This window comes from Myodes glareolus, chromosome 1 (assembly GCF_982192425.1).
Source record: "Myodes glareolus chromosome 1, mMyoGla1.1, whole genome shotgun sequence".
NCBI lineage: Eukaryota > Metazoa > Chordata > Mammalia > Rodentia > Cricetidae > Myodes > Myodes glareolus.
This window is the reverse complement of record NC_142026.1, coordinates 13,934,630-13,958,187: the sequence shown is the minus strand read 5'-3', so window position 1 is coordinate 13,958,187 and position 23,558 is coordinate 13,934,630. Positions and strand designations below refer to the sequence as shown.

General features: G+C 40.8%; 1 protein-coding gene across 1 annotated transcript in view; it reads left to right on the top strand.

Moving 5' to 3' along the window:
- The first annotated feature begins 229 nt into the window (after positions 1-229).
- Positions 230-23,558, top strand: part of Abca12 (ATP binding cassette subfamily A member 12) — a 162,279-nt gene continuing 138,950 nt past the window's right edge. The window contains exons 1-2 of the mRNA XM_048459324.3: positions 230-668; positions 13,531-13,624. Of these exons, the coding sequence (XP_048315281.3) occupies positions 600-668; positions 13,531-13,624 (163 nt within the window). The 5' untranslated portion in view covers positions 230-599. The remainder of the gene's footprint in view (positions 669-13,530; positions 13,625-23,558) is intronic.

Sequence of the window (23,558 nt, the reverse complement as noted above, 5' to 3'; positions counted from 1 at the left end):
AATACTTCAGGAGTCACTCACCGGGTTCTGGAACCTGTAAAATCCTTCGTGCCCCGTCCCTGCTACAGCAGGCACTGTGTATACAGAAGAAGCAAGGGGATGTAGGACAAGTCCTACTGGCCCGTCCAGGGTCCCGCCTAATTCCTATGACACGCCTCGTGCAGGTGACATGTTCTCGAAGGTGTGGATAGCCGGCTAATTTCTGGAGAGTAGGAGGTGTGGGATCACCTTTTGTTTGTTTTACAGTGGGACATTATCTGAATGATACTCATTCTCTCTGCGGTGTGGACTTCGCACAGCTGGCAGCAACTGCCATTGTTTTACAGTAAGCTCCTGCCACTGAAAGGCACACAGAGCTGGTGCCTCATTTCTGAAGACAGTTTTGGTTTGAGAAGCGCTCCTTGGTTAAGGATTTACTGACTGGGAAAGCAAACTCATTGGGAAGAGAAGAGCCGTGGGTCTCCTGCCCCAGGCCCTGCGAAGCTATGCCTTGAAAGGCTCCCAACCCATTGGCACAGAGCAAGTTGGACGGGACACCACTTCTTGTCTTGAGGCTCGAAGGAAGAGACAGGGATTTTCTTGTTCAGGGTGTCTGAAGGATGGCTTCCCAGTTTCATCAGCTTCGGATCCTGGTGTGGAAAAATTGGCTAGGTGTCAAAAGGCAGCCGGTGAGGATTCATTCATTTATTTATTTTGTTGTCGTTGTTTTGTTTAAAGTGGGAGTGTGGGGGACACAGTGCACTACTCCAGGCAATCCTAAAATGTGATGTGAATGAGAGGTAGACAGAGAAGAGCTTAAAGGCATTTTTTCAAAGCAGAAGCAAGATACTTAGAACGCTTGCCTCTGTCTGTCTTTCAGCTAATGGGGCGAGTCTTAACATGCCCCCAAAGCAGCCCTTTGATTTGAGTGAATTAAAGGAGTAAATCAGGACAGTCCTAGGGCAAAGCAAAGGCTGTACCTTGTTACTGGACGTATTGAAACTGGCGTGGAAGTCTCGGTTGAAGCCAACGTGCTTTCAGAATTTTTCTTAATGCCATTAGACATGGGGTGGGAATTTCTACTGAGATGAATGAAAGCTCCATTTGAATGCATTTGAGATAGGAAGGGGTGCGGCAGAAAGAGAAAAGTGATGGGAACTTGGTTGAAAAGTAGGAGAGTAAGTTCAGGGCTGCTAGTATGGCAAAGCTTCCAAAGGAATTCAAGTATGTAAGATTATGTGTGCTGGCTTCCTTGCTTGAGCGCTCACACTCGCACATGTGTGTGTATGTATGTATGTATGTGTCATATATATATATATATATATATATATATATATATATATATATTCTTTTAAGACTATCACTGAGTCACTTTGCTGTCCTTTTCGCATCTTTTTAGAGCTCTTACTTTCATGCTTGTTTTTTAAATTACAAAGTCAGCAATTCAGAACGTCATCAGACAGGGTATGGAAGGTGGCAGGAGGAACACGTTTCTGTGAATTACGTATTCAAAAAGATGTGTGAGAACCAGGGGAATCCCAAACCACACTGAATCCACTTCCCTATAGAGCAGCCGGCCTGATCTCAGTTGTGTAATGCAGAGATACAAATAAAATGCATCATAAAACCCAACAGTTTGTCCAGGCACTTTATCTCAAGATATACTGGCTTGCTGAGCCTGAATCCCAACATCCTCATGTACGTATTAAAAGAAGGAATTAGTTAGATGCTTACATACTTTAGGGGATTTGGCAGGGCTTTAAATCATAAATTTAAGTCATATGATTGCGTAAGTGTGATAGACATAAAATGATAACGTCGTTAACTTTTTGTTTGTTAACTGTAAAAACAGCACAGAAAAAAATTTCCCCATGCTTTCCACGTGGGTGATTCTGGGTGTCATTCAGCCAGGGAGCATAATCCTGGGCATGTGGATGTCTCAAGCGTGAGCTAGGACTCCTCCCACGATGACACGGCATCTAACACCCAAGCACTGGTTTTCTCACTTACAAAATGATCACAATGTCTGCCAGACAAACCCAGAGTGTGGAAAGATATTAGTGCGGACATAGATACCCAATAGCGTTCTAATGAGTCTAAACTACTGAGGGAGGTGAGTTATTTGGACATCTTGTTTTATTCAAATTAATGACAAAAGGAATTCCATGGGAACACTGAATGGAAAGAAGAAATTTACATAAAGTATGGAGATGATGAAAATTCAGTCATTAGAAACAAAAGCCGAAAAGGAAGTGGAAGCTGGTACACTGTTGATAACACGTTTCCTTGCAGATTCTAAAAATTTAATCATTTACCCCCAGTTCTACAAGACATGCACCAAGATTTCCAGGGAATATTCTTTTCTTTAATCAATCTTTTAAAATGCAAGTATCTTTATCTGCATCTTAATTCTGAAAATGGCATTCCAAGACTGGGCTTTTATCCTTAAGAAAATTCAAACTGGTGTGTGTGCTACTGGAAATGAATTGTCCTACTGCATGTCAAAGAAAATGCCAGTATTGGCACCCCGTCAACCTTCCTTAATTCCGAAAAGTAGTTTCATCACAAAGCAAGATGGTGGGAAGGAAAGCTTTGGAAGGCAGATATCGGAGTGTATGAGTGAGAAACAGGCAGAAGAAGGAAAGCAAGGACGTAGAACATATTAAGACACACAGAGCACTGCTGTGGGGCACAAGCGCATATACCAGCACAGAAAAATGCCACAAGGGCTCCAGACAACTATATGGTTGGAGAATTAGCATGCGAATGGGATATAATCTAAATACTCAGTTGGGGTATATTTCTAGGGGTCAGCCTCTCTTAAAACCGCACTTGAAATAGGTTTTATTCTTACTTAGAAAGCCAAAGATGAGAGTTCCAGAGAGTTCAAGGGACTTATTCAAGGTCATACCATGAATTCAAGGATCAAGATCAGATTTCCCCAGTGAGGAATTTACTCTCTGTATTACCAGTTCTTTGTTTCTTCTTTGCTTACTTACCCTATTTTCTCTGATCTTTGCTCGGAGTTCAGTCCACCAAAGAAGAGGTCATATCTACAATGCAGGGCATAGCTATTTCTATCTATTTAAAAGAATTTTGGGAATATAATTCTCAGTTATTTTGGGAAAAATGTATTCCACAAAAAGAGAAAAACGTATTAGGTGGCACTAGAAACAGCAGGGAGCAAAGAGGATCGATTAGATGCGGTTGCTACTTCGCTGAGCTTGCAATTCAAGCATAATGGGGACCTGAAGATGATTCCAGAAGGATGCTCAGCAGCAGGGACACTCGTCACTCACTCCGTGACAGGAAGCAGACACGGGACAGTGGAGAGCTGTAGGCTGACACACGGTTAAACAGAGTAGATCCGACCTGAATAGGGCCTTTGAGCCGTAAATGGTCAGGAATGGATCCTAATTTCAAGCTTCCCACCTGAAGAGGAAAACGTTAATGCCAGTTGATTGCTTTCTGCTACAGTGCTTAGCAAGGGAATCCCTGCTCAAGCACCGTTCCTGACAGAAGGAACTCCTCTGGGCATTCCCACATTTGCCAAGACGGCATTTGAATCAAGTTTGACCCTTCCTCCCGCAACTCTGCCTTTTCTGCCCATCTTTCCCTTAAGAGTGACTAGAGGAAGAGAGGGGAGATGCTAAGAAGGTTGGTCTGTGAACGAACATAACATTTTAGTTGAGAACCATTCGGAATGAAGTGGTCCTCTCAGGTTCAAGTCTACATCAGTTTAATATAAAGGAGGACCCGAGTGAGCGAATGCTCCAGTCCTTTCCCTGCGTGGAGCTGGGGCCCACTGATGCCCTTCGTTCCTTTTAACTGCTCAAAAATGTTCTTTTCCTTTGTTCCTTATGGAACCTGATACACAGCAGACGTGCATGTTTAGATTTTGCCAATAAATGTATAGCAAATGAGATCTCAAGTTGCTTTAGAAATTGGGGCAGTAGAGATAAGTTTGCTTAATGTTCAACAAATGCATTGCTTCACACTATGACATATATGTAAGAAAACACCATCATAAAACCCATGACCTTGTATGCTAGCTTTAAATATCAATTTAAAAAAACTCTTCATTACCAACCCGACAGAATATGTTGTTTCTATCTACATCACAGAACATTTACCAATCTCTGAAAAGCATTGTATTCTGTGAGCATAAATCCAGAAAAATGACTTTATCGCTAGTTTTTAGCTGAGTTATTTTTATGGATGGCATCTAATTATCAGAAAGCCCAGCTCGCTAAGAAGTTCATGGCAGCTTTAATGCCTTATTTTGGAAGCAGAACTAAAAAGTTTCTCAGATTTAAGATTCTGAACTCTTTTATTGAATGAAAATCTTGGAATCCTTTTCTGTTTCTAGTAACAGTCATTCCCATCTTAGAGGGAAATGCAAAATGAAGGGGACAGGGGAAGGAAGAGGCAATGTATTTTATGTTAGGGAAGGCTGGACAACTTTTATTTTCAAGTTTGTAATAAAAAGTTATGATTCTAGATTATAGGAAGACCTTTAAATGACTTTCAATGCTCTCTAGCTTTGAAATAATAAAAACTCTTTTATTAGTCTGAAGGATGAACTAATAAAAAATATAATATTCAGATCAAAGCAAGCCAGAGTTCTGTTCTGTAGTGTTTAATCTCTATAGCTTAGTGGCTAATTGCACTGATGCTGAAGCCAGATCCTAGGTTCAAGCATCAACTCTCTGGCTTGGTGGCTTACGGAAAAACTTAGTCTTTCTATGTTTTCCTGTCTGCAAGAGGAAATGAACTTGTTATGTATGCTAAGTGAGATACACAAGCTAGCTATGTAATAGCATGCTCATGTTCTAGGCAGCCAATACATAATAGCTGTCATCCTTCAGGATCCTATAAGAAATTTTAACACTAATTATAAAAAGACAACCTAACTACCATATTTTATTCTGGGAAAGATATATATCTTTATATATATGTTATATATAAAGATATATATATCTTTACATATATTATATATTATATATTATTAATTTATTTGTATAGGTGTGTATTGCACATGTGCATGCACACACACACACACAAAGATACATGTGTGGTGGTTAGAGGACAACTCTCAAGAGTCAGTTTGTTCCTTCTGACATACGGAGTCCAGGGATCAGACTCAGGCTGTCAAGCATGGTGGCAAGGCCTTTATCTACTGAGCCATCTTGAAAGTTCAGGGAAGTATATTTTGAAACAAGGTTTAGTCGAGAATTGTTGAAGATACCCTGAGAGCAAAGAGGTCTCTTCTCTCTTCAGATACTTGGAGAATTCTCAAGTGCGGACAGGCCAAACTAAACTAAGTGAATGGCAAACAAAGGAAGGAAGGGTTTAACATTGTTATAAGCAAAAATAAAGGACAAAATGTGTTGTCCAATAATGTAGTCTCACAGGGCAGTGGACTTGATGTCACTAGAAGCGTTCAGATTGAGGCTGAACACAAGGCAGAGATGTCTCTCTAACTCTCTTTTTGAAAGTTTATTTATTTTCCCTCCTTCCTCTCCTCCCAGTCCCTTCCCCCATCTCCCCTCTGTTTCCACCCCACCAATCCACTCCTGCTCTGTTTCTGTTCAGGAAAGGGCAGGTCTCCCATGAGCATCAACATGGCGTATCAAGCTGCAGTAAGACTAAGCACCTCTTCCATGTATTAAGGCTGGACAAGGCGACCCAGTATGAAAAGTAGGGTCCTAAAAGCTTGTACAAGAGTTGGAGACAGCCTCTGTTCCAACTGTTGGGAGTCCCACAGGAGGACCAAGCTACACAACTGTAGCATACATGCAGAGGGCCTAGGTCAGTCCCATGCAGGCTCCCTGGTTGTCAGTTCAGTCTCCCCGAGCCTCTGTGAGCTCAGGTTATTTGATTCTGTGAGTTTTCTTGTGGTATCCTTGATATCTCTGGTTCCTACAATTCTCTCCTTCTGCAGGATTCCCGAGCTCTGCCTATTGCTGTCATAGGTCTGCATCGGTTTCCATTAGTTGCTGGATGTCTCTCTCTGATGACAATTGGGCTAGGCACCCAATCCTAGCACAACCCATTGGCAGGACAGACTGTAGGCCAAAGGTTATGTGGCTGGGTTGGTTGCCCTCTCCCTCTGCTTGAAGTCTTGACTGGCCACAGAAGATGGCCGGTTCAGGCTCTGCATCACTTTGTGTGTTCCTGGAATAGTCTTTCCTTTTCCCACCTGTTAACATTACCCACTGGTTCCCCTGCTTGAAAGATTTCTTCCCCCCCACTCTGTCCTTTCTTCTGATTGGCCCCTTTTCCATCTCTAAGATTTTACAATGATCTTTCTTTTAATTATCTTCCCTTCCCACACCTTCCTTCCTCCACCATGGCATTGTTCATTGAATTCACTTGGTATTTGGTTTTTTTTTTTTTTTGAAGGTGTCCTCTCCTCAAAAAACTGAAAATTTTAATTTGTTTATCCTCATGACATGACATGCAGTAGGTGCTCAACAAATTTTGCTATACTAATGAACACACAGAGTTTTTGTAAATCGCTATTGTTTTGGGTGTTCTAATCTAGGAGTCCTTAAGAGTCTCCAAGACTGTGGTAAAGTAGAAGAGACGCCATGCTAGTTATTCTGGTTTTATTTAGGCAAAATATCCCTAACTAAACTCAGTACCGATACTGAGTACTATTCATTTATAATGCAACCAACTTCAAATTCCTGTGGTGCAAGAGGCACCAACATCTGGAAGGGCAGGGCAATAGCATGACTATGTGAATTACACAAAGAGTAAAACAGGAGAGGATGGTACAGCGATAAGGAGACGGGGATCACATGCTCTACTTTAAGGCGCTTGAACCTCATTAACAACAATCTATGCGCAATGAGTACGACCTTACCGCGAGTCTAATTTTGTCCTTCTACCCCCAGTCAGTCTCCGCTCTAGGGCAAATGTCTCTTAAGTGAAAAAGTCATTCTCTCAAGTTCTAAAGTAGGTATTAAAAGCTAACCATTTTTTTTAACTTACCCATTAGAAAACTAATTAGACGATGGTAACAATGCCAAGCACAAATCGAATCAGAAGAACTATAAGGAATTAGAATGAACAATTCTGACAAGGTAGCGGAGTTTAGAATATTGAGACTATAAGTGTCTTTTTCTTCTTCTTCCAGAAAACCAGTTTTTGAAATGTCTGAAAGATTTTTAACACTAGCTCTTACAGATGTAAGTGTGACTGGTAATTTATTCTAGTTGCTAGATTCTGCAGATCAACTCTCAGTGGAAATTATGGGCTGAGTTTACATTTGATTGATGTCTTCTGGTGTGTGATGACTTTGCTGAGGGTAGTTAATGGAAATGAGGCCTAGTATTGCCCTTAATTCCCCCAACTTGAAGGTGATTATGATCAAATGGCATCAAGATATACGTGTGTGAATTATCATAATGAAATCCTTTGTTTTGTACACTGACTAAAAACTAATTAAAAACAAAACACACCAAAACAACATGTCACGGGTCTAGATGTTGTTCAGGGGTAGAATACTTGCTTAGCATGTGTTTAACCATGAAAAATGAAACACATGTATCTTCCTTCGCACTAACAGTTTTATATAAACAACACTCCACATCCCCACCCAATGCCGTACTCAACACCCCACCCAACATCCTCACCTCCCTCCCATTCTTTTATCCTCCCTCCATCCTGTTCACTTTCTCCCCACTTCATCTGAATGGTCGAACTACTGATCATTGCTAACCCGTGAACTTTCCATGCTGTAATCAAATTTATCTCAAAGCAAAAACGTTATCCTCCATGTTTAACAACTTTTTGCCTGGGTAGTCAGGATTTCTGCCTGTGACGTGCCTTTCCTTGTTATCTCTTTCACTATCGCTTCATCTTTATGCTCTATGTTTTCAAATTGGATCTGGAGTTTTTGAAAATGAGATATAGAGATCTTTAAAACAATTTCTAGACTGATAATTTTGAAATCAAGTCAAATGAAAAGAAAAGCCATTGGGACCCACAACTGTTTGAGGCTGGCATGGGTTTATATATACAGATGTAAAACACCATCCGATTTCTAGATACTTTGTTCTTATTTCCATATATTCTTACATTCTTTCTTTCTCTATATAATGTAAATGCCATCAGATTCTTAGGTTCATTTCAAGCTTTGCCAGTTGTTGGAGCTGCATCTTTTAGGACTGCATCCTTTAGTCCTGTCCAGCTGCGTGTAGTTCCCACAGCTCCCATCTCCTTCAGCCTGAAGCTATGTCTCAGTCTGCCCTTGCCACCCGTCACCCTTGTTCTCTGACCCTCAGCATGATTTGTTCTTTTAGGCATTGGTCAGTTCCTCAGTGTTACAGCAGTTGATTATCTCGGGCAAGAAACTCAGGATGCTGTTCTCTCTTCTGCCATTGCCTTTTATTGGTAGTGCACGATGCCAACTTTCCCCTTGTGGGAACTGCATACATGCATTCCATTTCTTCTAAGTATTCTATTGATTTGTTGTTTGCTTGCTCATGTTTGTTTAACTCAGCGATCCCTAGGTATTTTGTTACCACACAGAATTTTAATGTTTAAATTTGGCTATTGGATCAAATTTGAAGCTTGTATTCTCATGGGCTGGTACTTGGGTCCCGTGTGTGCTCTTATTATTTGACAGTTTCTGAACAGCATGACTATTGCATTTTTTCCTTCTACCTGTATCTATCTATTCAGTGATTGATTGATTGACTGATTAATAGATCTCTCTTTATCTTCCACATGTATTTTCTAACTATGTCCATGACTGGAAATAGTGGTAGTCCACTATCAATGATCACTGATAACTCCAAATATCAACTGGAAGAAGTTAAGATTTCTTAGAAAAATTGTTGTTTCTAGGGCTGAGACAATGCTATAACAATGGGGCATGAAGAGCTTTGGAATCATAAAGTTGGAAAGCAGGAAATAAGTGATACATATTTATACCCATCACTTTGTCATTTTTGTGGATTTTTTTTTGTTTGACTTGCTATGTAGACCAGACTGGCTTTAAACTCACAGGGCTCTACCCTCCTTTGCCTCTCTAGTGCTGGCGTTAATGGATATGCCATCATGACTTTTTAAGATACATTTTGGAAGTGAGGAGTGTCTTAACTTGATTCTCTGCTGCCATATTAAACCACTCAGACCAAAATCAACTTTGGTGAGGAAAGGGTTCATTTCAGCGTACAAGTTACAGTTCAAAATTAAGTGAAGCCAAGATACTCAAGGCAGGAGACTGAAGCAGAAATGGAGGAGTTCTCCTTACTGGCTTGCTCTCAGGTCCACCTGCGTAGGAGTGGTGCCGCCCACAGTGGGATGGGTCCTCCCACAAGGAAGTGTTCCCAGAGACATGTGAACAGGCTTTCTGATGGAAGCAGCCCCTTCAGTTGAGATTCCCTCTTCTCGGGTGTGTCAAGTTGACAAGTAGAATCACCCACCCTAAGTTTATGCTCATGCTATTAATTCTGATCCATCACTACTGAATTTATTCTAGCTCCTTTCTTTCTCATGCCTATAATTCCCCTGCTCAATAGTGGGAATTTGGATTCCCCCTGATGGGGAAAATTTTGTGAGTTTCACCATACGAAAGCAGTCACTTGCCACTGCCTCTTCTGTCCCCAAACCGTGCTCCTCAGTCCACTGGACTTCTGTCGCCCCACGCTGCCCCATCTTAGCACTTGGGTCCCCATTAACCATTTCTCTCACTTAACCACTGTGACTTCTTCAGTCCTAGTGCAGATGGACTTTATCCAAAGAGTTATAAAACTGAGTTGTTCAGGAATGCATGGAGAAAGATGTAAAGAACAGGGCATTACAGATAGAAAACAAATCGTGAATGAGTTGAGGAACACAAATACCATCTCCTGCCAAGGAATTAGTAACCTAGTGTGCACGTGCCTTTAGATGTCAAGACTCAGGGCGATGAAGTACAAGTGACTTACAGAGATAGATTGAGACAATTGAAACACCAACGGAACACACAACCTTCGGGAATGGCTCTCCGCAGAGTGCTGAGCAGTACCTGTGACAATGTGTAAAATCGATACATTAGCCTTTAGCCAGACAAACAGAAGTCAGAGCTCATTGGCTCAGTGTTTAGATCTTTGACACCATCTTTGTTCACTGGTTGCTTATGATAATACTCAAAATAGAACTGAAAGCAATCCTGCTGTTATAAAAAATTTGCATGTTATTTCCTGCTTTTGTGGTTAATTTGTCATCTTTAACATCCCAAGATCCAGAGGGCTTTGTATTTATCATCCCTTTGAGATACAGTATACAAGGATGTCCTCAAACCTTCTGTGAACTATAATCCCAGGAAAAGCATGGGATAGTGGATTTGCTTAGAGGTTTTGTGATAGATTTTTGCTTTAACAGAGCCTAAATTGCCTTAAATTTTCCTGACTTAAACCATATTTTTGTCTGAATTTAAAATAGCTCTAAGATTAATTTCAAAATTTACCAAAACACCCTCGTGAAAAAAATCATCCAATTAGATCAATCAAAAAGAGAACTTTAAGAAGTGCTTAGAGCAAGTCCCTCATTTGAAAGTAGATGTCTGGAATAGTTTATTTCAGTTTCTGATTCTCATTAGGCTACTGGAAAGAACAAATAGATGCTTCTAAAAGCAACTAATGGATTCCACACCTCTTATTCCAAAAGAACATTCTCTTTAAAGAGTAATTATGGTCTCCTATACCAAATGGTTAAATTCACAGTCATTCTTACCTCAATTCCCTATAGTCCATATTTCAAATGAGCCACATAAGGTATAATAGGTATTTTGTGTCTGGAATGTTTGAAAACCAGACTCCAATTTGTCTGCTATTCAAGGACTAGGTAAGAATAACAACACAGTTTATAATTCTGTGGCACTGATACCTTTTCCCAGTCTGCTTTCTGTAATGATTCAATCCTTAAACAGTGCAATAATTATATTAAATTTTTCTGTCCTATATATTTTGAGATTCACACCCATGCTCACAATTGGTTTACCCGCTGAGTGTGTAATTTGGACAAGTTCTGATAGCATTTGGTAAAGAGAAGACACGAGCTATATCAGATTAAGAATCCTTAGTATCTTTGATGCTTTTCTTGTATTTGGCAGTCTGTGGTAGTCCGTGACTCTTCTAACAGTGATGCTTTACAATTCACAAAACAAAAAGAAATTGAATAAATAGGATTGTAAACAAGGCCAACTATATCAAAATTGTTATTAAAGTGTCAAAAGAGAATTTGCTGTATGGTAACATGTACTTTTTTTTTTAAAATAACATCATTAAATAAAAGGTCTAGTGGCAACTCCATAGAACCACCTTTTCAACATGCTAATCAGTAGGAATAGCATTTGGGGCGGCTCCAACAATTCTAATGTGGTTTTTAAATATCCATGAGTTCTGATGCTGTTAAAACCATAGACCGAATGGCATCTGAGTCACTCATCTACACGCATAATTATTGGACATTTTAATTACAAGTGACAGAAAATAAAAATGTAATGTTTTCTCACATTTAAACTCTAAAATGCCCCTGGATTCTATCCATCAGATACCCTCAAAGAAACTTTCCCGCATACTCGTTATAAGACCCTATAAACAACTCTGCGTCCCTAACTCCTGTCTGCTCTGGGTGTAGTCTGTGGACCATCAATACCACCTACCTGGGAGCCTCAGACATGCAGGCCCTCAGGACGCCTTTCACTTCTACCAAGCCCACATCGGAATGTTCGCGAGATCCCCAGGCAACTCCGTGTGCACATCACTGTCTGAGAGCTGTCATTTTACCTTAAGCTGTTCCACCTGTCTGGGTGCATCTCAGCTCCCATCAAACCAAATGTCAGATGTCTCTGAGCTAAAAGGATGTCTGCAATCTTAAAAAAGAAAACCAAAACTCACCCTTACACCCAAAGTCTACCTACCAGTGGGGAGAATCATGCTCTTAGATCCTCAGCAGAGATTTTGGTGGACCTTGCCAGTTGGGAGTTACTGAAGGATCAATAACCGGGGATCAATAACCGATTGCTTTTGGATTGTTTTTGCAACACTGAAGAGTCTCGGAGAGAAAATTTGAGATTTGCTCTGAGAAGCGGTGAGAAACGGTCAAACCCTGGCTGTGTAACCAGGCCAAAAGAGGGGTCCACGTTTAATTGAGTTGAACACAAGCAAAGTTTGTGCTCTGTGCTTTGATTTGAGCAGCACAGCTGTTGGGACAGTACAGTTTATGTTTTATGTGAGTATGTAATTTTCACTGCTAAGGAGCCAGTATTATAGGCCTGAAAAGTATTAGGCAGATGGTGAGCTAACATTTTCCCCGGTCTGAGGATTGAACCTAGGGCCTTGAACAAATTAGACAAGCCCTCTTTTTATTTTGAGACAGTCTCACTAAATTGCCCAGGATCAAGGTAAAATTACTCAGTGACTCAGGCAGCATTTGAACGTGTATTCGTTTTGCCTTGGCCTTTTAAGCAGTTCGAGTACAGACCTGTGCCACTCAGGTCAGTTGTGACTTCAAAAATCGTTAGTATTACTATTATTATTATTATTATCGTTATTTGTGTGTGTGTGTGTGTGTATGTTTATGATGTGTGTGGGAAAGTGCATATATCACAGCATGTGTGTGGCAGTCAGAGGACGGCCATGTGGAGGCAATTCTCTCTTTGACACTTTCCGTGTGTTCCGGAAGTCAGGTTACCCACTGAGGTTACTCTATCTCCCTGCTGTGTCTGAACTGGAAAGGGAAGCAGCTGTCACTGGGCCCGAGAGTGAAACTCTCCCATAGAAGTTTCAGTGTAGCACACATTCCTTGGGAACCTATTTTACACCAGGTATGAAAATTAAAGAATGAATACAACACTGTCCTTCCCATAAACGAGCTGTTGGTTCTTTCTGGGAACCAGGCAACCTTAACAATAACTTAGGCTCTACAATGGAAGCACACAGTACTTTACTCTGGGGTGGTAAAGAGCTACAGTTCACTCTCTGACTCAACCATTCATTCTCTTGGCTCATTCATTCACTGCTTCGTCCAACAGTATTTATTGGGCCGTTACTCAGGGTTACACGCTAGTCTTTGTAGCAGAGTCTAGAATGCTGACGTTGGAAATTGTAAGATGTGTCCGAGTTGAAACTATGCTGTATTTCATATGCCCTACTTGGGACACTGAGCCTTACCCAACAGACAAATGTAAAATACTAAAATATTTTTTCTGGAAGTTGCTGAAATTATTTGAGGTTTAAAATAACCACTCTTGGGACAGTCAGGACTGGTAACCAGAGGCGGAAGCTTGAGTGAACACTTGAAGACTAGATGTGAAAAAACATTCTTATTAAGTCACCTGCATTTATGAAATTCTCTCATTATTTTCCTGTTGATAATACAGGTAGTAATATATCTAGCCTGTATTGGAATGTTGTGGTTTGACAATCTTTTGGTATTCAGTAAGTTTTTTTGTTTGATATATATATATATATATAGCTATATCTATCTATATATTTGCATGTATATAATTTGCTGTCAGTACTATAACATTTTTCTGTTGTTGCTTTACAGCTTTGGACACTTGTCTTGATCTTATGGCCAGTCATTATTTTCATAATTCTGGCTATTACCCGGACCAAATTTCCACCAACAGCAAAACCAACATGTAAGTAAATAGCTGTTTCCCTAATGTTTGTATTCTACTTAAAATTTATTTTAGTGGCATGTCAACGCTCAATTCTAAACTCCATTTTTTAATGGTATTTCTTCTTTGCAGTAGCTGCTTTAAACATTTGTGTGGGTTTCCCTCCAAGTTCTTCAAATCAAAGAGTGGCCCCTGGGGAGAAAAGGAACACAAGAGGTTGGGTGGAAAAACTGGTCCAGACAGGAGGATGGAAGAGATACTGGGGTGGCGGGGGGGGGCAACGGAGGGTGATAAAAATACATTATATACATGCTTGAAATTCTCAAGCAACAAAAATGTTGAACCTGAGCCACATGTGGCAATTCGTGTTTATAATCCAGCACTTGGAAGACCGAGAGAGGAGAATTTTGAGTTAGATATCAGCCCAGACTTCACAGTAAGACTTTATCCTAAAGAAGGAAAAAAAATACACCACAATTTTCAACTACATAGTTATTTACAAAAATATGAGACATGTAGAGACAGCATGAGCTGCCTCACCGTGGGCCAACACAAAGCAGCCACCATAGGCTCCACCATTCTTCTCTCCTATAATAGAAAACACAGACTCGTATTTGATCAACCAAACAAACAAAATCCTGGGCTGTAAACACCCACACACACCTCTTCTGTCCTTCTGGTGAGAGCCCAGCAGTGCAAATGTGCCAGTGCATTTTGTTTGGAAGAAGGCTGTTTCCCAATTAGGGCTGTTTCTCTTCAGTGAAGTCACTGCCCGGCTAGAAAGTAGACACACTGCCTAACTCACTCTATTATCTTCGTTTGGACCCGACACAGAGATGCAGGAAGGACTCAGGAAGTCCTTAGCACCAGAGGGGGGTTTTGAACCTCAGTTATCTGGCATTGTTGCTTCTAATGGATTGCTCTTGGTATTCATTTCTTTCGGGGATTAGTTGTTTTTTTTTTTCCAGTTTGGGAGGAAAAGACTAGACAGATGTTTCAAAGTAGTTACTTTCTCAAAAGATCCTTATAAAAATAACTTTACCGAGCCATCTTCAAATAATTATGACAGCTGAGAGTGTACCAGAATACAAAGTGGAATTAATTTTGGACGAGTAACAGTAACATGCTACTGACTTTAACATAAGCACAGTGATTTTTTCAGTCATCTGGTCAGGAGACGTAGGAGGTGAACCCTGTGGAATCTGTTTCAATCATGCACACTAGGATAATTCAGACAATATCAATTCCGTTAATTCCATTAGTGTAAAGCTTTTAAACCTTTGTGCTAGAACAAGCAATTCTTTACATCCTAATAGCACCCTTTTTTCCCCTGAAGGACTTCCCTATAACCCTTTATAAAAAGTTGTCAATGAAAACTAATTAAGTTATTAAAAGAGCATGATTTCATTTTCTGCATTGTGTGCATTAGCTATTTGTAGCAGACTGGTGGCGTATTTAGTGAAGTTTATGGGTCCTTTACATCTTCAGTATATAAAATTTAAGAAGGAAAACATGGAACATAGCAATAATGCAATCAGCGTGGGTTGACAATTGAGCTCGAGAACTTTAAGATGCGATGGGCTGATTCACTGATGGTGACAGTTCATTAGCTCCTTTCAACTTTCAATCCATTTTCACCAAAGTCTTGTTTTAAAAGTTTTTTTTTCCCTAGACACCTAAAATTCTCTTGTGAAACTTTCAGGAAAGCAATTTAAAATTTAGAATTGAATGGTCTTAAACTGATGGATGCAATCTGGTAGGAGTTAGAAATTAATGGAGGAAACCATACAGAGACCTCAGCCCTCCACTGAGATAGTGAGAAATAGAAGAGTGAGCACTTCCTCCAGGCCTGATCTGGAGGGTTCTCAAAGAAACATAGAACCAGAGAGGAGGTGAGAACCATTGTGTTGTGTAACTGTTAGCACACTGTCGTAATAACGGGATATAAAGTCACCTTGTCTGGAGGTGGAGAGTCTAAACACTGAACATGTGTTTGCTAGCCTCTTAGACCACTTAAGGCTTGTCCTAAAAGAAAAAATAAAAAAACAAAAATAGTTGATTGGTTTGTTATTAGGGTTAGAAGGGACCTGCTCATATTACACGTGAGACTCACAGTGCCTGGAGAGAATGCGATTTGACAAAACTGAATCATGTGGACACAAGAGGAAGGTAATGGAAACCAGTAATCTTTGCTTACTGTTTGTTTTTGAGATTTTGAGCCTATGTGAAGTCTCTTAAACAATTAACCCTCTCTAGATCTGGGTAAATAAGAATCAAAGAAAATGATGTTTAGGATTTTAACTCACAGCTAATAGAAAAAAATGCCCAATTAAACTATTGAAAGTGTTGATCTGGAGACTAATGTAGAAGAGGTTGCCCATCCTATCCCACCCTCACCCTGATAGTAAGAAGTATAACTCTTCTATGGAAGTTGGGATTTAGGTGTTTTTATGTTGTTGTTTTGATTGTTCTTGGTTTGGGTCTCACGTTTATTTATAGTATAGAAAGATCAATTAGAAAAGAAGATAATCATAAATAGTTATTGATCTCATTCTCCGTGGCAGGCACCCAAGAAGGTGATGACTCGATTATCCATTTAGTAACTGAGAAAACTGATTCCCATAGGAGCTGGGTAGCTGAACTAGGATTGAAACGGTGAGCGGCGGAGCCAGACTGAGGTAGCCTGGCTTTAGACTCTGGTGTTAAGCTACAAAAACTCATAATTTTTACGTCTTCTAGCTAGTGCTTGGTTTTCAGGTCACATCACTTACATCAGTAAAAGAGGAATAAACATCCAGGGTTAAAAATGTAAGCTCTTCTGTCACGAAATCGGGAAACATGAAGAAAGGCTCTGGGGTGTGCACTCAGTGTCTTCCTTCATATTAGTATTCAGTGTAGCGTGCTCTGACTCACACTGCGTCGCTGTGACTTTAGTATCACAGAACATCAGATCCTGATTTAAAGAGGCAGAACCCTTTCTGGGCTACACTACTGGTTGGGCAATAGAATAATAAAGATGAGGCATTAGACTACACCCTTTGATGAAACTTGGTCATGATGAGAATGGCATTAGTAATCCCACAGCCACACTCTGCTCTCAGAATAGCTTGGCAGACTCGTAGGATTCTGTAAACCACCCAGAAGAACATAATAAGTAACTCAAAAGATTCCCTCTGCAGTATTTTTGAAGTTTGGATTTGGGGTGAGTGCAAAAGCCAGTGTAGACTGCGAAGCCGGGGCAGCCTGGGCGGGCTTATTCTTGCCACCCTCTGCCTTCTTTCACCCTTTCATGTTACAACAAACAGCCCTTGCATATTGCAAATCTCAGGGAAAGGAAACTTCCCAAGCCTGGTGGGCAGGCCCTCATGCCTCTCCTTCCTTCCAGCAGAAAGCGGCTGTGGCGCCAGCTTTGAAGTCAGTCCAACCTCTTGCAATCTCCACATGCAGGAACTTGTCAAGAGATGAACTTCACAGTGCCGACTCCATGCTAAGGAGCAAAGTGAAACAAACAGAGCAAACCTCTCCAGCACACACTCAGAGAGAGCTCAGCTATAATATACCACAGAGTTTTCTTCTTTTATTATACACATGTTCAGAAGGTCCAGGGCATGCTGGCCGCTGCGGGACAGTTATTAAGACCAGTAAGATATTGTTGGACTGAGACAAGTAGATGCCAGAGAATGTAGTCCCGAAAACAAGACATCGTATTTTCTTGTTTATGATTTTAATAACTATTTTCATGTGGTTGAAAATATTACTAAAAGTATAATGAAAAGTATATTGTATAAATATTACCACATACTGAATTGAAAGCCGAATGTGTTAAAGCTTTCATTTCTGAATACACCTGCTTCCTTATAGAGTAGCAAATGCATCGACCTCACACGTCAGAGCTGATACGAGCTGGTAGCAGACTAGGGTCAGCTGAATTACATCAGTTTGCGCTATCATTGGGTACACTGATTTCTGTCTGTCTAGATGTGACTTCATAGACTGGATGAATGCAAGCTCAGGTAGCATTTCCAGCCTGTGTTTTGACCACCGAACATAGTTTTTGTATGCAGGGACCCAGGAAAATGACACCCGGGAGTATTTACTAGGTAACACTATGCGGAAGACAGATGCTGGGGCCTGTGCTCATATTGTCTCAGTCAATACGTCACCTCTTTGAGCTATTTTGAAATTCAAAGAGAGAGAGAGAGAGAGAGAGAGAGAGAGAGAGAGAGAGAGAGAGAAAGAGAGAGAGAGAGAGAGACAGAGAGAGAGAGAGAGAGAGAGAGAGAGAGAGAGAAGAAAATAAAATGAAAACCCACAAATGTTAAGAACTCACTAGGGCTCACATGTACAAGTCTAGATTTTTACCCAGTTTTCCCCTACGAATCTGTGCACGTATTTTGTTTGTTGATACCAACGATTGAGATCCTGAGGCTTGGCTCAGTCTTTGCTTTCTGCTGCCCTTCATCTATCAGCATTGCTATAGATTGAAAAGTGACCTCAATTGGTTTTTCTACCTATCAGCAGCTTGAGGAAACAACGTTTTGAGGAAGGTTGAAATTATTGATCAATGGCAGGTCTACGGCATCCATGCAGGTTGGTTTGGCTATGGCGCCTGCGTTGTTAAGCAGAAGCTCTTGACATCTCAGCCTATGAGGTGTCTCTCGTGGGTGAGAGTTAAGAAAGGCAGGAAGGTGAGGCATTTTTTCCTGCTGATTTTGCCTGGGATGTTGTCATCCCAGGTAGGGAAGGGAAGGGAAGGTCTTGTGTCCTGGATTCCCAGGTAGCTTTGCTCTCTGGCACTCACGTGAGTCAGTGGAAGTGTTGAGGGACCCAGGGTTCATCATTTTCCTAACTCTCTTAATGGACTTGAAATTTCTCGGTTGTTCTTGGCCATGGTGGTGAACTCTTTCTCTGTTAGTGGGTCTAGGGAAAACGAGAAGGAAAGGTGAAATTCTTGCTCACTCGATGGTTTGTGGGGTCTATGCAGACTGCTGTACCTGAGAAGAAAGGAGTTTGCTCTGGGCAGCTCAGGGCTCAGAATTATTCATCACTTGCTGGGCATTGCCTCATCCGATTTCTCCATTCTCATCTGCCCCAGCACCACCAGCCAGTCTCTCAGTTTAGAAACATTTGAGTCATCTTCGACTTCTCTCTTTTATCACCTCCCAGAACCTGTAGCTCTCAAGTCAGAATCTGTCTTATGAAATATGCCCTTGAGTTACCTGCACGGTTCTGTCCTTCCTGTTTCTCTCTGGCATAAAAGTCCAATCATCTCATGCTTGGATTGATTCCGTAGCTGAGAGAGGTGGGGTCATGCCCTAGTTCTCCCTTTTCCCACATTTCATGAAATCCTCTGGGTTCAAGACCTTTTAAGTCAGAATTTTCTCAACTTGACCTTCTTTCTGTTCTGAGGTAGCGGACCTCCTGTGCTTGAAGAGAAAGCATCTGAATGTCCTCCTCATTCCATATTCTTTCTTACTTGTTTTTTTTTTCACATCCTCAAAGCCTATTAGAACATAGACACATATCTTAGCCCCTAATGTTTTCTGATTACTTAAATTCTAACCACTTTCACTATGCCTGTCATTGACGCGTTGACGGATGGTTGTATTTGCGTGACTGATGACAGCCTTAACTCACTTATCAGACAGGAAGTACGTTGGCAGCAGCGACCACCTCTTAACATCAGAGCCATACCAGATACAGCTCAGCTTTTAGCATAAGGAACAAATAGAAACTCAACAAGTCAAGAGAGGATACAATTTAGATGGTTATGGGACACTGGATAGCAAATTCACCCCCCAGATCCTGGCAAAAACACTCTGTGAATGTGTAGTGAGTGAGTAGCAAACAGATCACCTGGCTTCGAGTTTTTATTTCTAAGATATGGGCGAATATCTGTGCTATCTGAAAAGAGAATGTACATAGGAGGGATGGTCTGGAGGAAAGGGAAAGGGAAAAGGGAAAGGGTGCAATTATATCTTAATTTAAAAAGATAAAAAGAGGGAAAAAAGAACTAATAAAGAAATTTAAAATGTCAAAATGTCTATAATGCTTACATTGAAAATGAAAATTAGAGTCCCATTACTCATTCCAAACTAGGTCTGCCTGGAAATTTCTATTACAAATATTTCAAAAATTTAAATTCATAGGAGGCATTGATATTTTTATGTAGGGGAGTTAATAGTCTGTAAATTGCTTAAGACATTTCAAAAAACTCTAGGATTGTTTCTGAATTTTGTACCTAGTCCCTCATTCTTAAATCCTATTAATGAATGTTTGGAAAGCATTGCTGACACTTTACACAACATGAAGAACTATGTGAGACACAGAGAAACAAGATGGAGCCTGTGTTGGACCCTGTTCCCCTTGACATTCTTCTCAGAGCTGCTTGAAGTAAGCAAGAGGAGGCTAATGTGAGCATAGCTCTGCCCCCACTCCTACCCAGCAGGCTGTAGGCCCGGCTCTCAGTTGCCCACTTCCTTAGCTCCAGCTTTGACTCTCTTGCAGAACAGACGGTCACACCCTAATGCCAGGCAAAGCGATGAAAAGGTTTCTCAACTCATGTTCTCTTGAGCTAGGTACACAAAGTTACATCAGATAGCCAGAAATGCCTTCACCATACAGGAAAACTTGGTTTATCAAATAGGGAATGAGGATTGTGGGTAGCTGTTGGCTGCACTAAAGAGCCTGTGTTATTTTACTCTCTATCCATCCGTATTGCCCATACTTTGTCTGACAAACTTCTCAAAGGGAAGAGAAGTACACCCAACTACACTGGAGTTGGGTACGGAAGTTACCCATGTCTTGTCTTTTTCACACTTTGTTTGCTTTTGCCCTCTATTCAGAGTAAGCATAGAACCTCCTGCTACTCTAACACGGGGGGGGGGGCATGAATATCCACATCTATGGGTAAGAATAACAGAATAATTATTTTAAATGCTTTTATAAGAATAGTAACCTCACCTTCTGAGGTCACCAATCTTAGTTTCTTTCTTCAATATCTGTTCAAAACCACGGTCCAGAGTTAAGAATATCATTCCAGTTCTCTTTCACTTACTGGAGAGCAGACAGCCCAGACTGGTTCATGGATGAGGGACCAGAGACACGGTTGGCTGACCACATCTTCCCAAGTGACTGTTCATTAAAACTTCCTCCAAAGCAACACTCAGGGAACCTGGCCTACCAAACTTCAGTCACCCATACAGCTTTGGCTGTTTAAGTTTTTCGTTGTTTCTGATTAGGTCACATCATATCCTTTGTCTTTGATGAATGAACCAGTGTATTTTTAGAGTGAAGTAGCCCGTGTGGAAGAAATGCCACAATATTATTCTCTTTCTTTCTGGTCAATTGGAATTCCACTGTGGATTAATATAAGAATGCCCTGTAACATTTTCACATTTTAAAATATGAGACTTACACTTGTTCTGGTTCTATCCTCATATATTTATAATCAGAATAAAATTTCTATCATTGTAAGAGGCAATTAGAGGTTGAAATCGCAGATTTGATTGAGATCTCCTGTTTATACTCGTTTTGGGCAGCACTATCGGATGCTCTGGGCTGCTGTTTCCACATTGTATACAGGTGCTGCATAATAACATATACTTGATGCAGTGACTGTGTACATTAACCAAGTTCATAATTCCTAAACATTTAAGTGCCTGTTCTCAAAGTATAACAGATTTAGTTATAGATATTATTTTTTTATAAAATTGTACTTAGAAACCATAGCTTCAGTTATTGACCATCATTAGAATGTTCAAGGGTCTAGTCATTAGCGAGAGACGAGGACGACTTGATTGAAATTTCCAAACACATATTCTTGCTATTACCACATATTTAAAGGGCACCTCTTACGTATCTGGACACTGAGGCAAACAGCCAGGAGCACTCACAGCATCATCTCTATAGGCGCACACTAATTACCCCAGACCTGCTAAAGCAGCCACGCTTGTCCCACCGTAGTCCAGGAACAAAGGCACCAAGCGAGATGAAATTGGGGGCATTGCCTGGGACCTGGCCTGGGGCAGCAGGGCAGAAACAACCCAAATTCAGGGAGTTGGAAAAAAGCTTTAGGATTCAAGACCAATTCTATTTTAATTCAATTATCTTAGAAATTAATGCAAAATCTCAACAATGGAAAAAATATCAGAATTTAAGGTAAAACCAGAACACCATTACCGATTTCTCTTTTGCTGAGGACTCTGCTGTGGCCCCCCATAGGACCCAGCTTAGAATACCCGGAAAGCCTTTGCTTTGGAGCTGTGTCTTAGCAGACATCTTGAGGGACCGTAGGAGTTTGTGAGCTAGCAATGAGCCTCTCGACATACCTTACAGATACCAGCTGTCATGGGTAGGGCCACAGGGTAGGAATTTGAAGTCTATTGTCTAAGGAGGGTGCTTATTAAAGGTGTAGGTGATGGAACTCAAAGTGTTCGTCTTTGTGTTGAAGGGGTAGGAAGTCAGTGGAATTTTTTTTTAACTTATTTTATTTTATTTTACACCATTTGAATATTTTTCTGTTCAAGCTCATTGATTAATCGAATATATTTGTATTGTAAAATACAGAAGTCCTCATTATTCTAAAGAGCACTGCTAACATCTCACTGCCCAGTTTCTGACAAAGCACATAGCACACACACACTCACACATGCACATGCACATAATTTTCACACAGCACACACACTCTCAAACATGCACACACTCTCACACATGCACATAATTCTCACACAGCACACACACCCTCAAACATGCACACGCACTCTCACAATGCACACACGCTCTCACACATGCACACACACTCTCACAATGCACACACACTCTCACACATGCACACCCACTCACATACATGCACACACACTCTCACACAGCAACACACTCTCAACACATGCACACACACTCTCACACATGCACACACACATGCACAGACACTCTCACACAGCACACACTCACACATGCACACACACTCTCACACATGCACACATACTCTCACACAGCACACACTCTTACACAACCACATGCACAACCAAGTTCTGACCTCGAGGCTCGGATGTGCTGTTACAGCAGGAGGGGCACGGCTCAGAAGTGCAGGCACAGGTGACCAGTTGGAAATGGTCTAGTGTGGAAGCTCCTTCTTCCCAGTCTCTTGATTGCAAATGTCAGATGTCTGCAACGTCTGAAGGCCTCTCCACCGCAGTTACTTCTCCACTTTTTCTAACACCACTTCCTTCTATCCTTCATTTTTCGTATTTTTGAAAAGCAGGTAATTATTCCTTATAGCCTAGAAACTTTCTATAGAAGGTTTGCCATGCTTTCTAGCTTCAACCTGTCCAAAAGAAACTGATAAAACTGAAGACAGACAGGAGGGCTGGAAATACATTAACTAAAGAGAAAGGCAGGGGTCATGTGCTCTTAGTATTTTTTTTCTTTTTCTTTTTTTCTTCTCTCAAAGACTCCCTGCAGGTTTGTGACAAGGGACGGAATTGTTCACAGCTTCCTGAGCAGGTGTTCCCCTAAAATGCCATGGTAGCTAAGTTAACAAGCTCAGAGGAATCTAGTTTCACATGAAAAAGTGCTTCACTCACGGGCAGATAACACTGGGCTGTGCATTCGCAACAATGAGGAATGTCAACATCTCCTCAATATTTTGAAATTGCAGCCCTGTATGGAAATAATACAATGATGTCTTTGTAAATTCTGATATATGTGGATGTGCCTTGTGAATAGGGTGCCTTCCATCTTCAAGTTGCCTGCAACTTAATTGAAGAGTGAAGAAATGTACACTGACTGCCATCATAGATTGAAAATAAAAAGTTAAATATAACCAATAACAGCATTTGTATAGCCCTATGCACATGGTAAAACACTCACATATTTATTCATTAATAGGACTATGCAACAGTAGTATAAGCACTAAGTATTCGTATTCAAGTACCAATAAATTGACATTAACAAT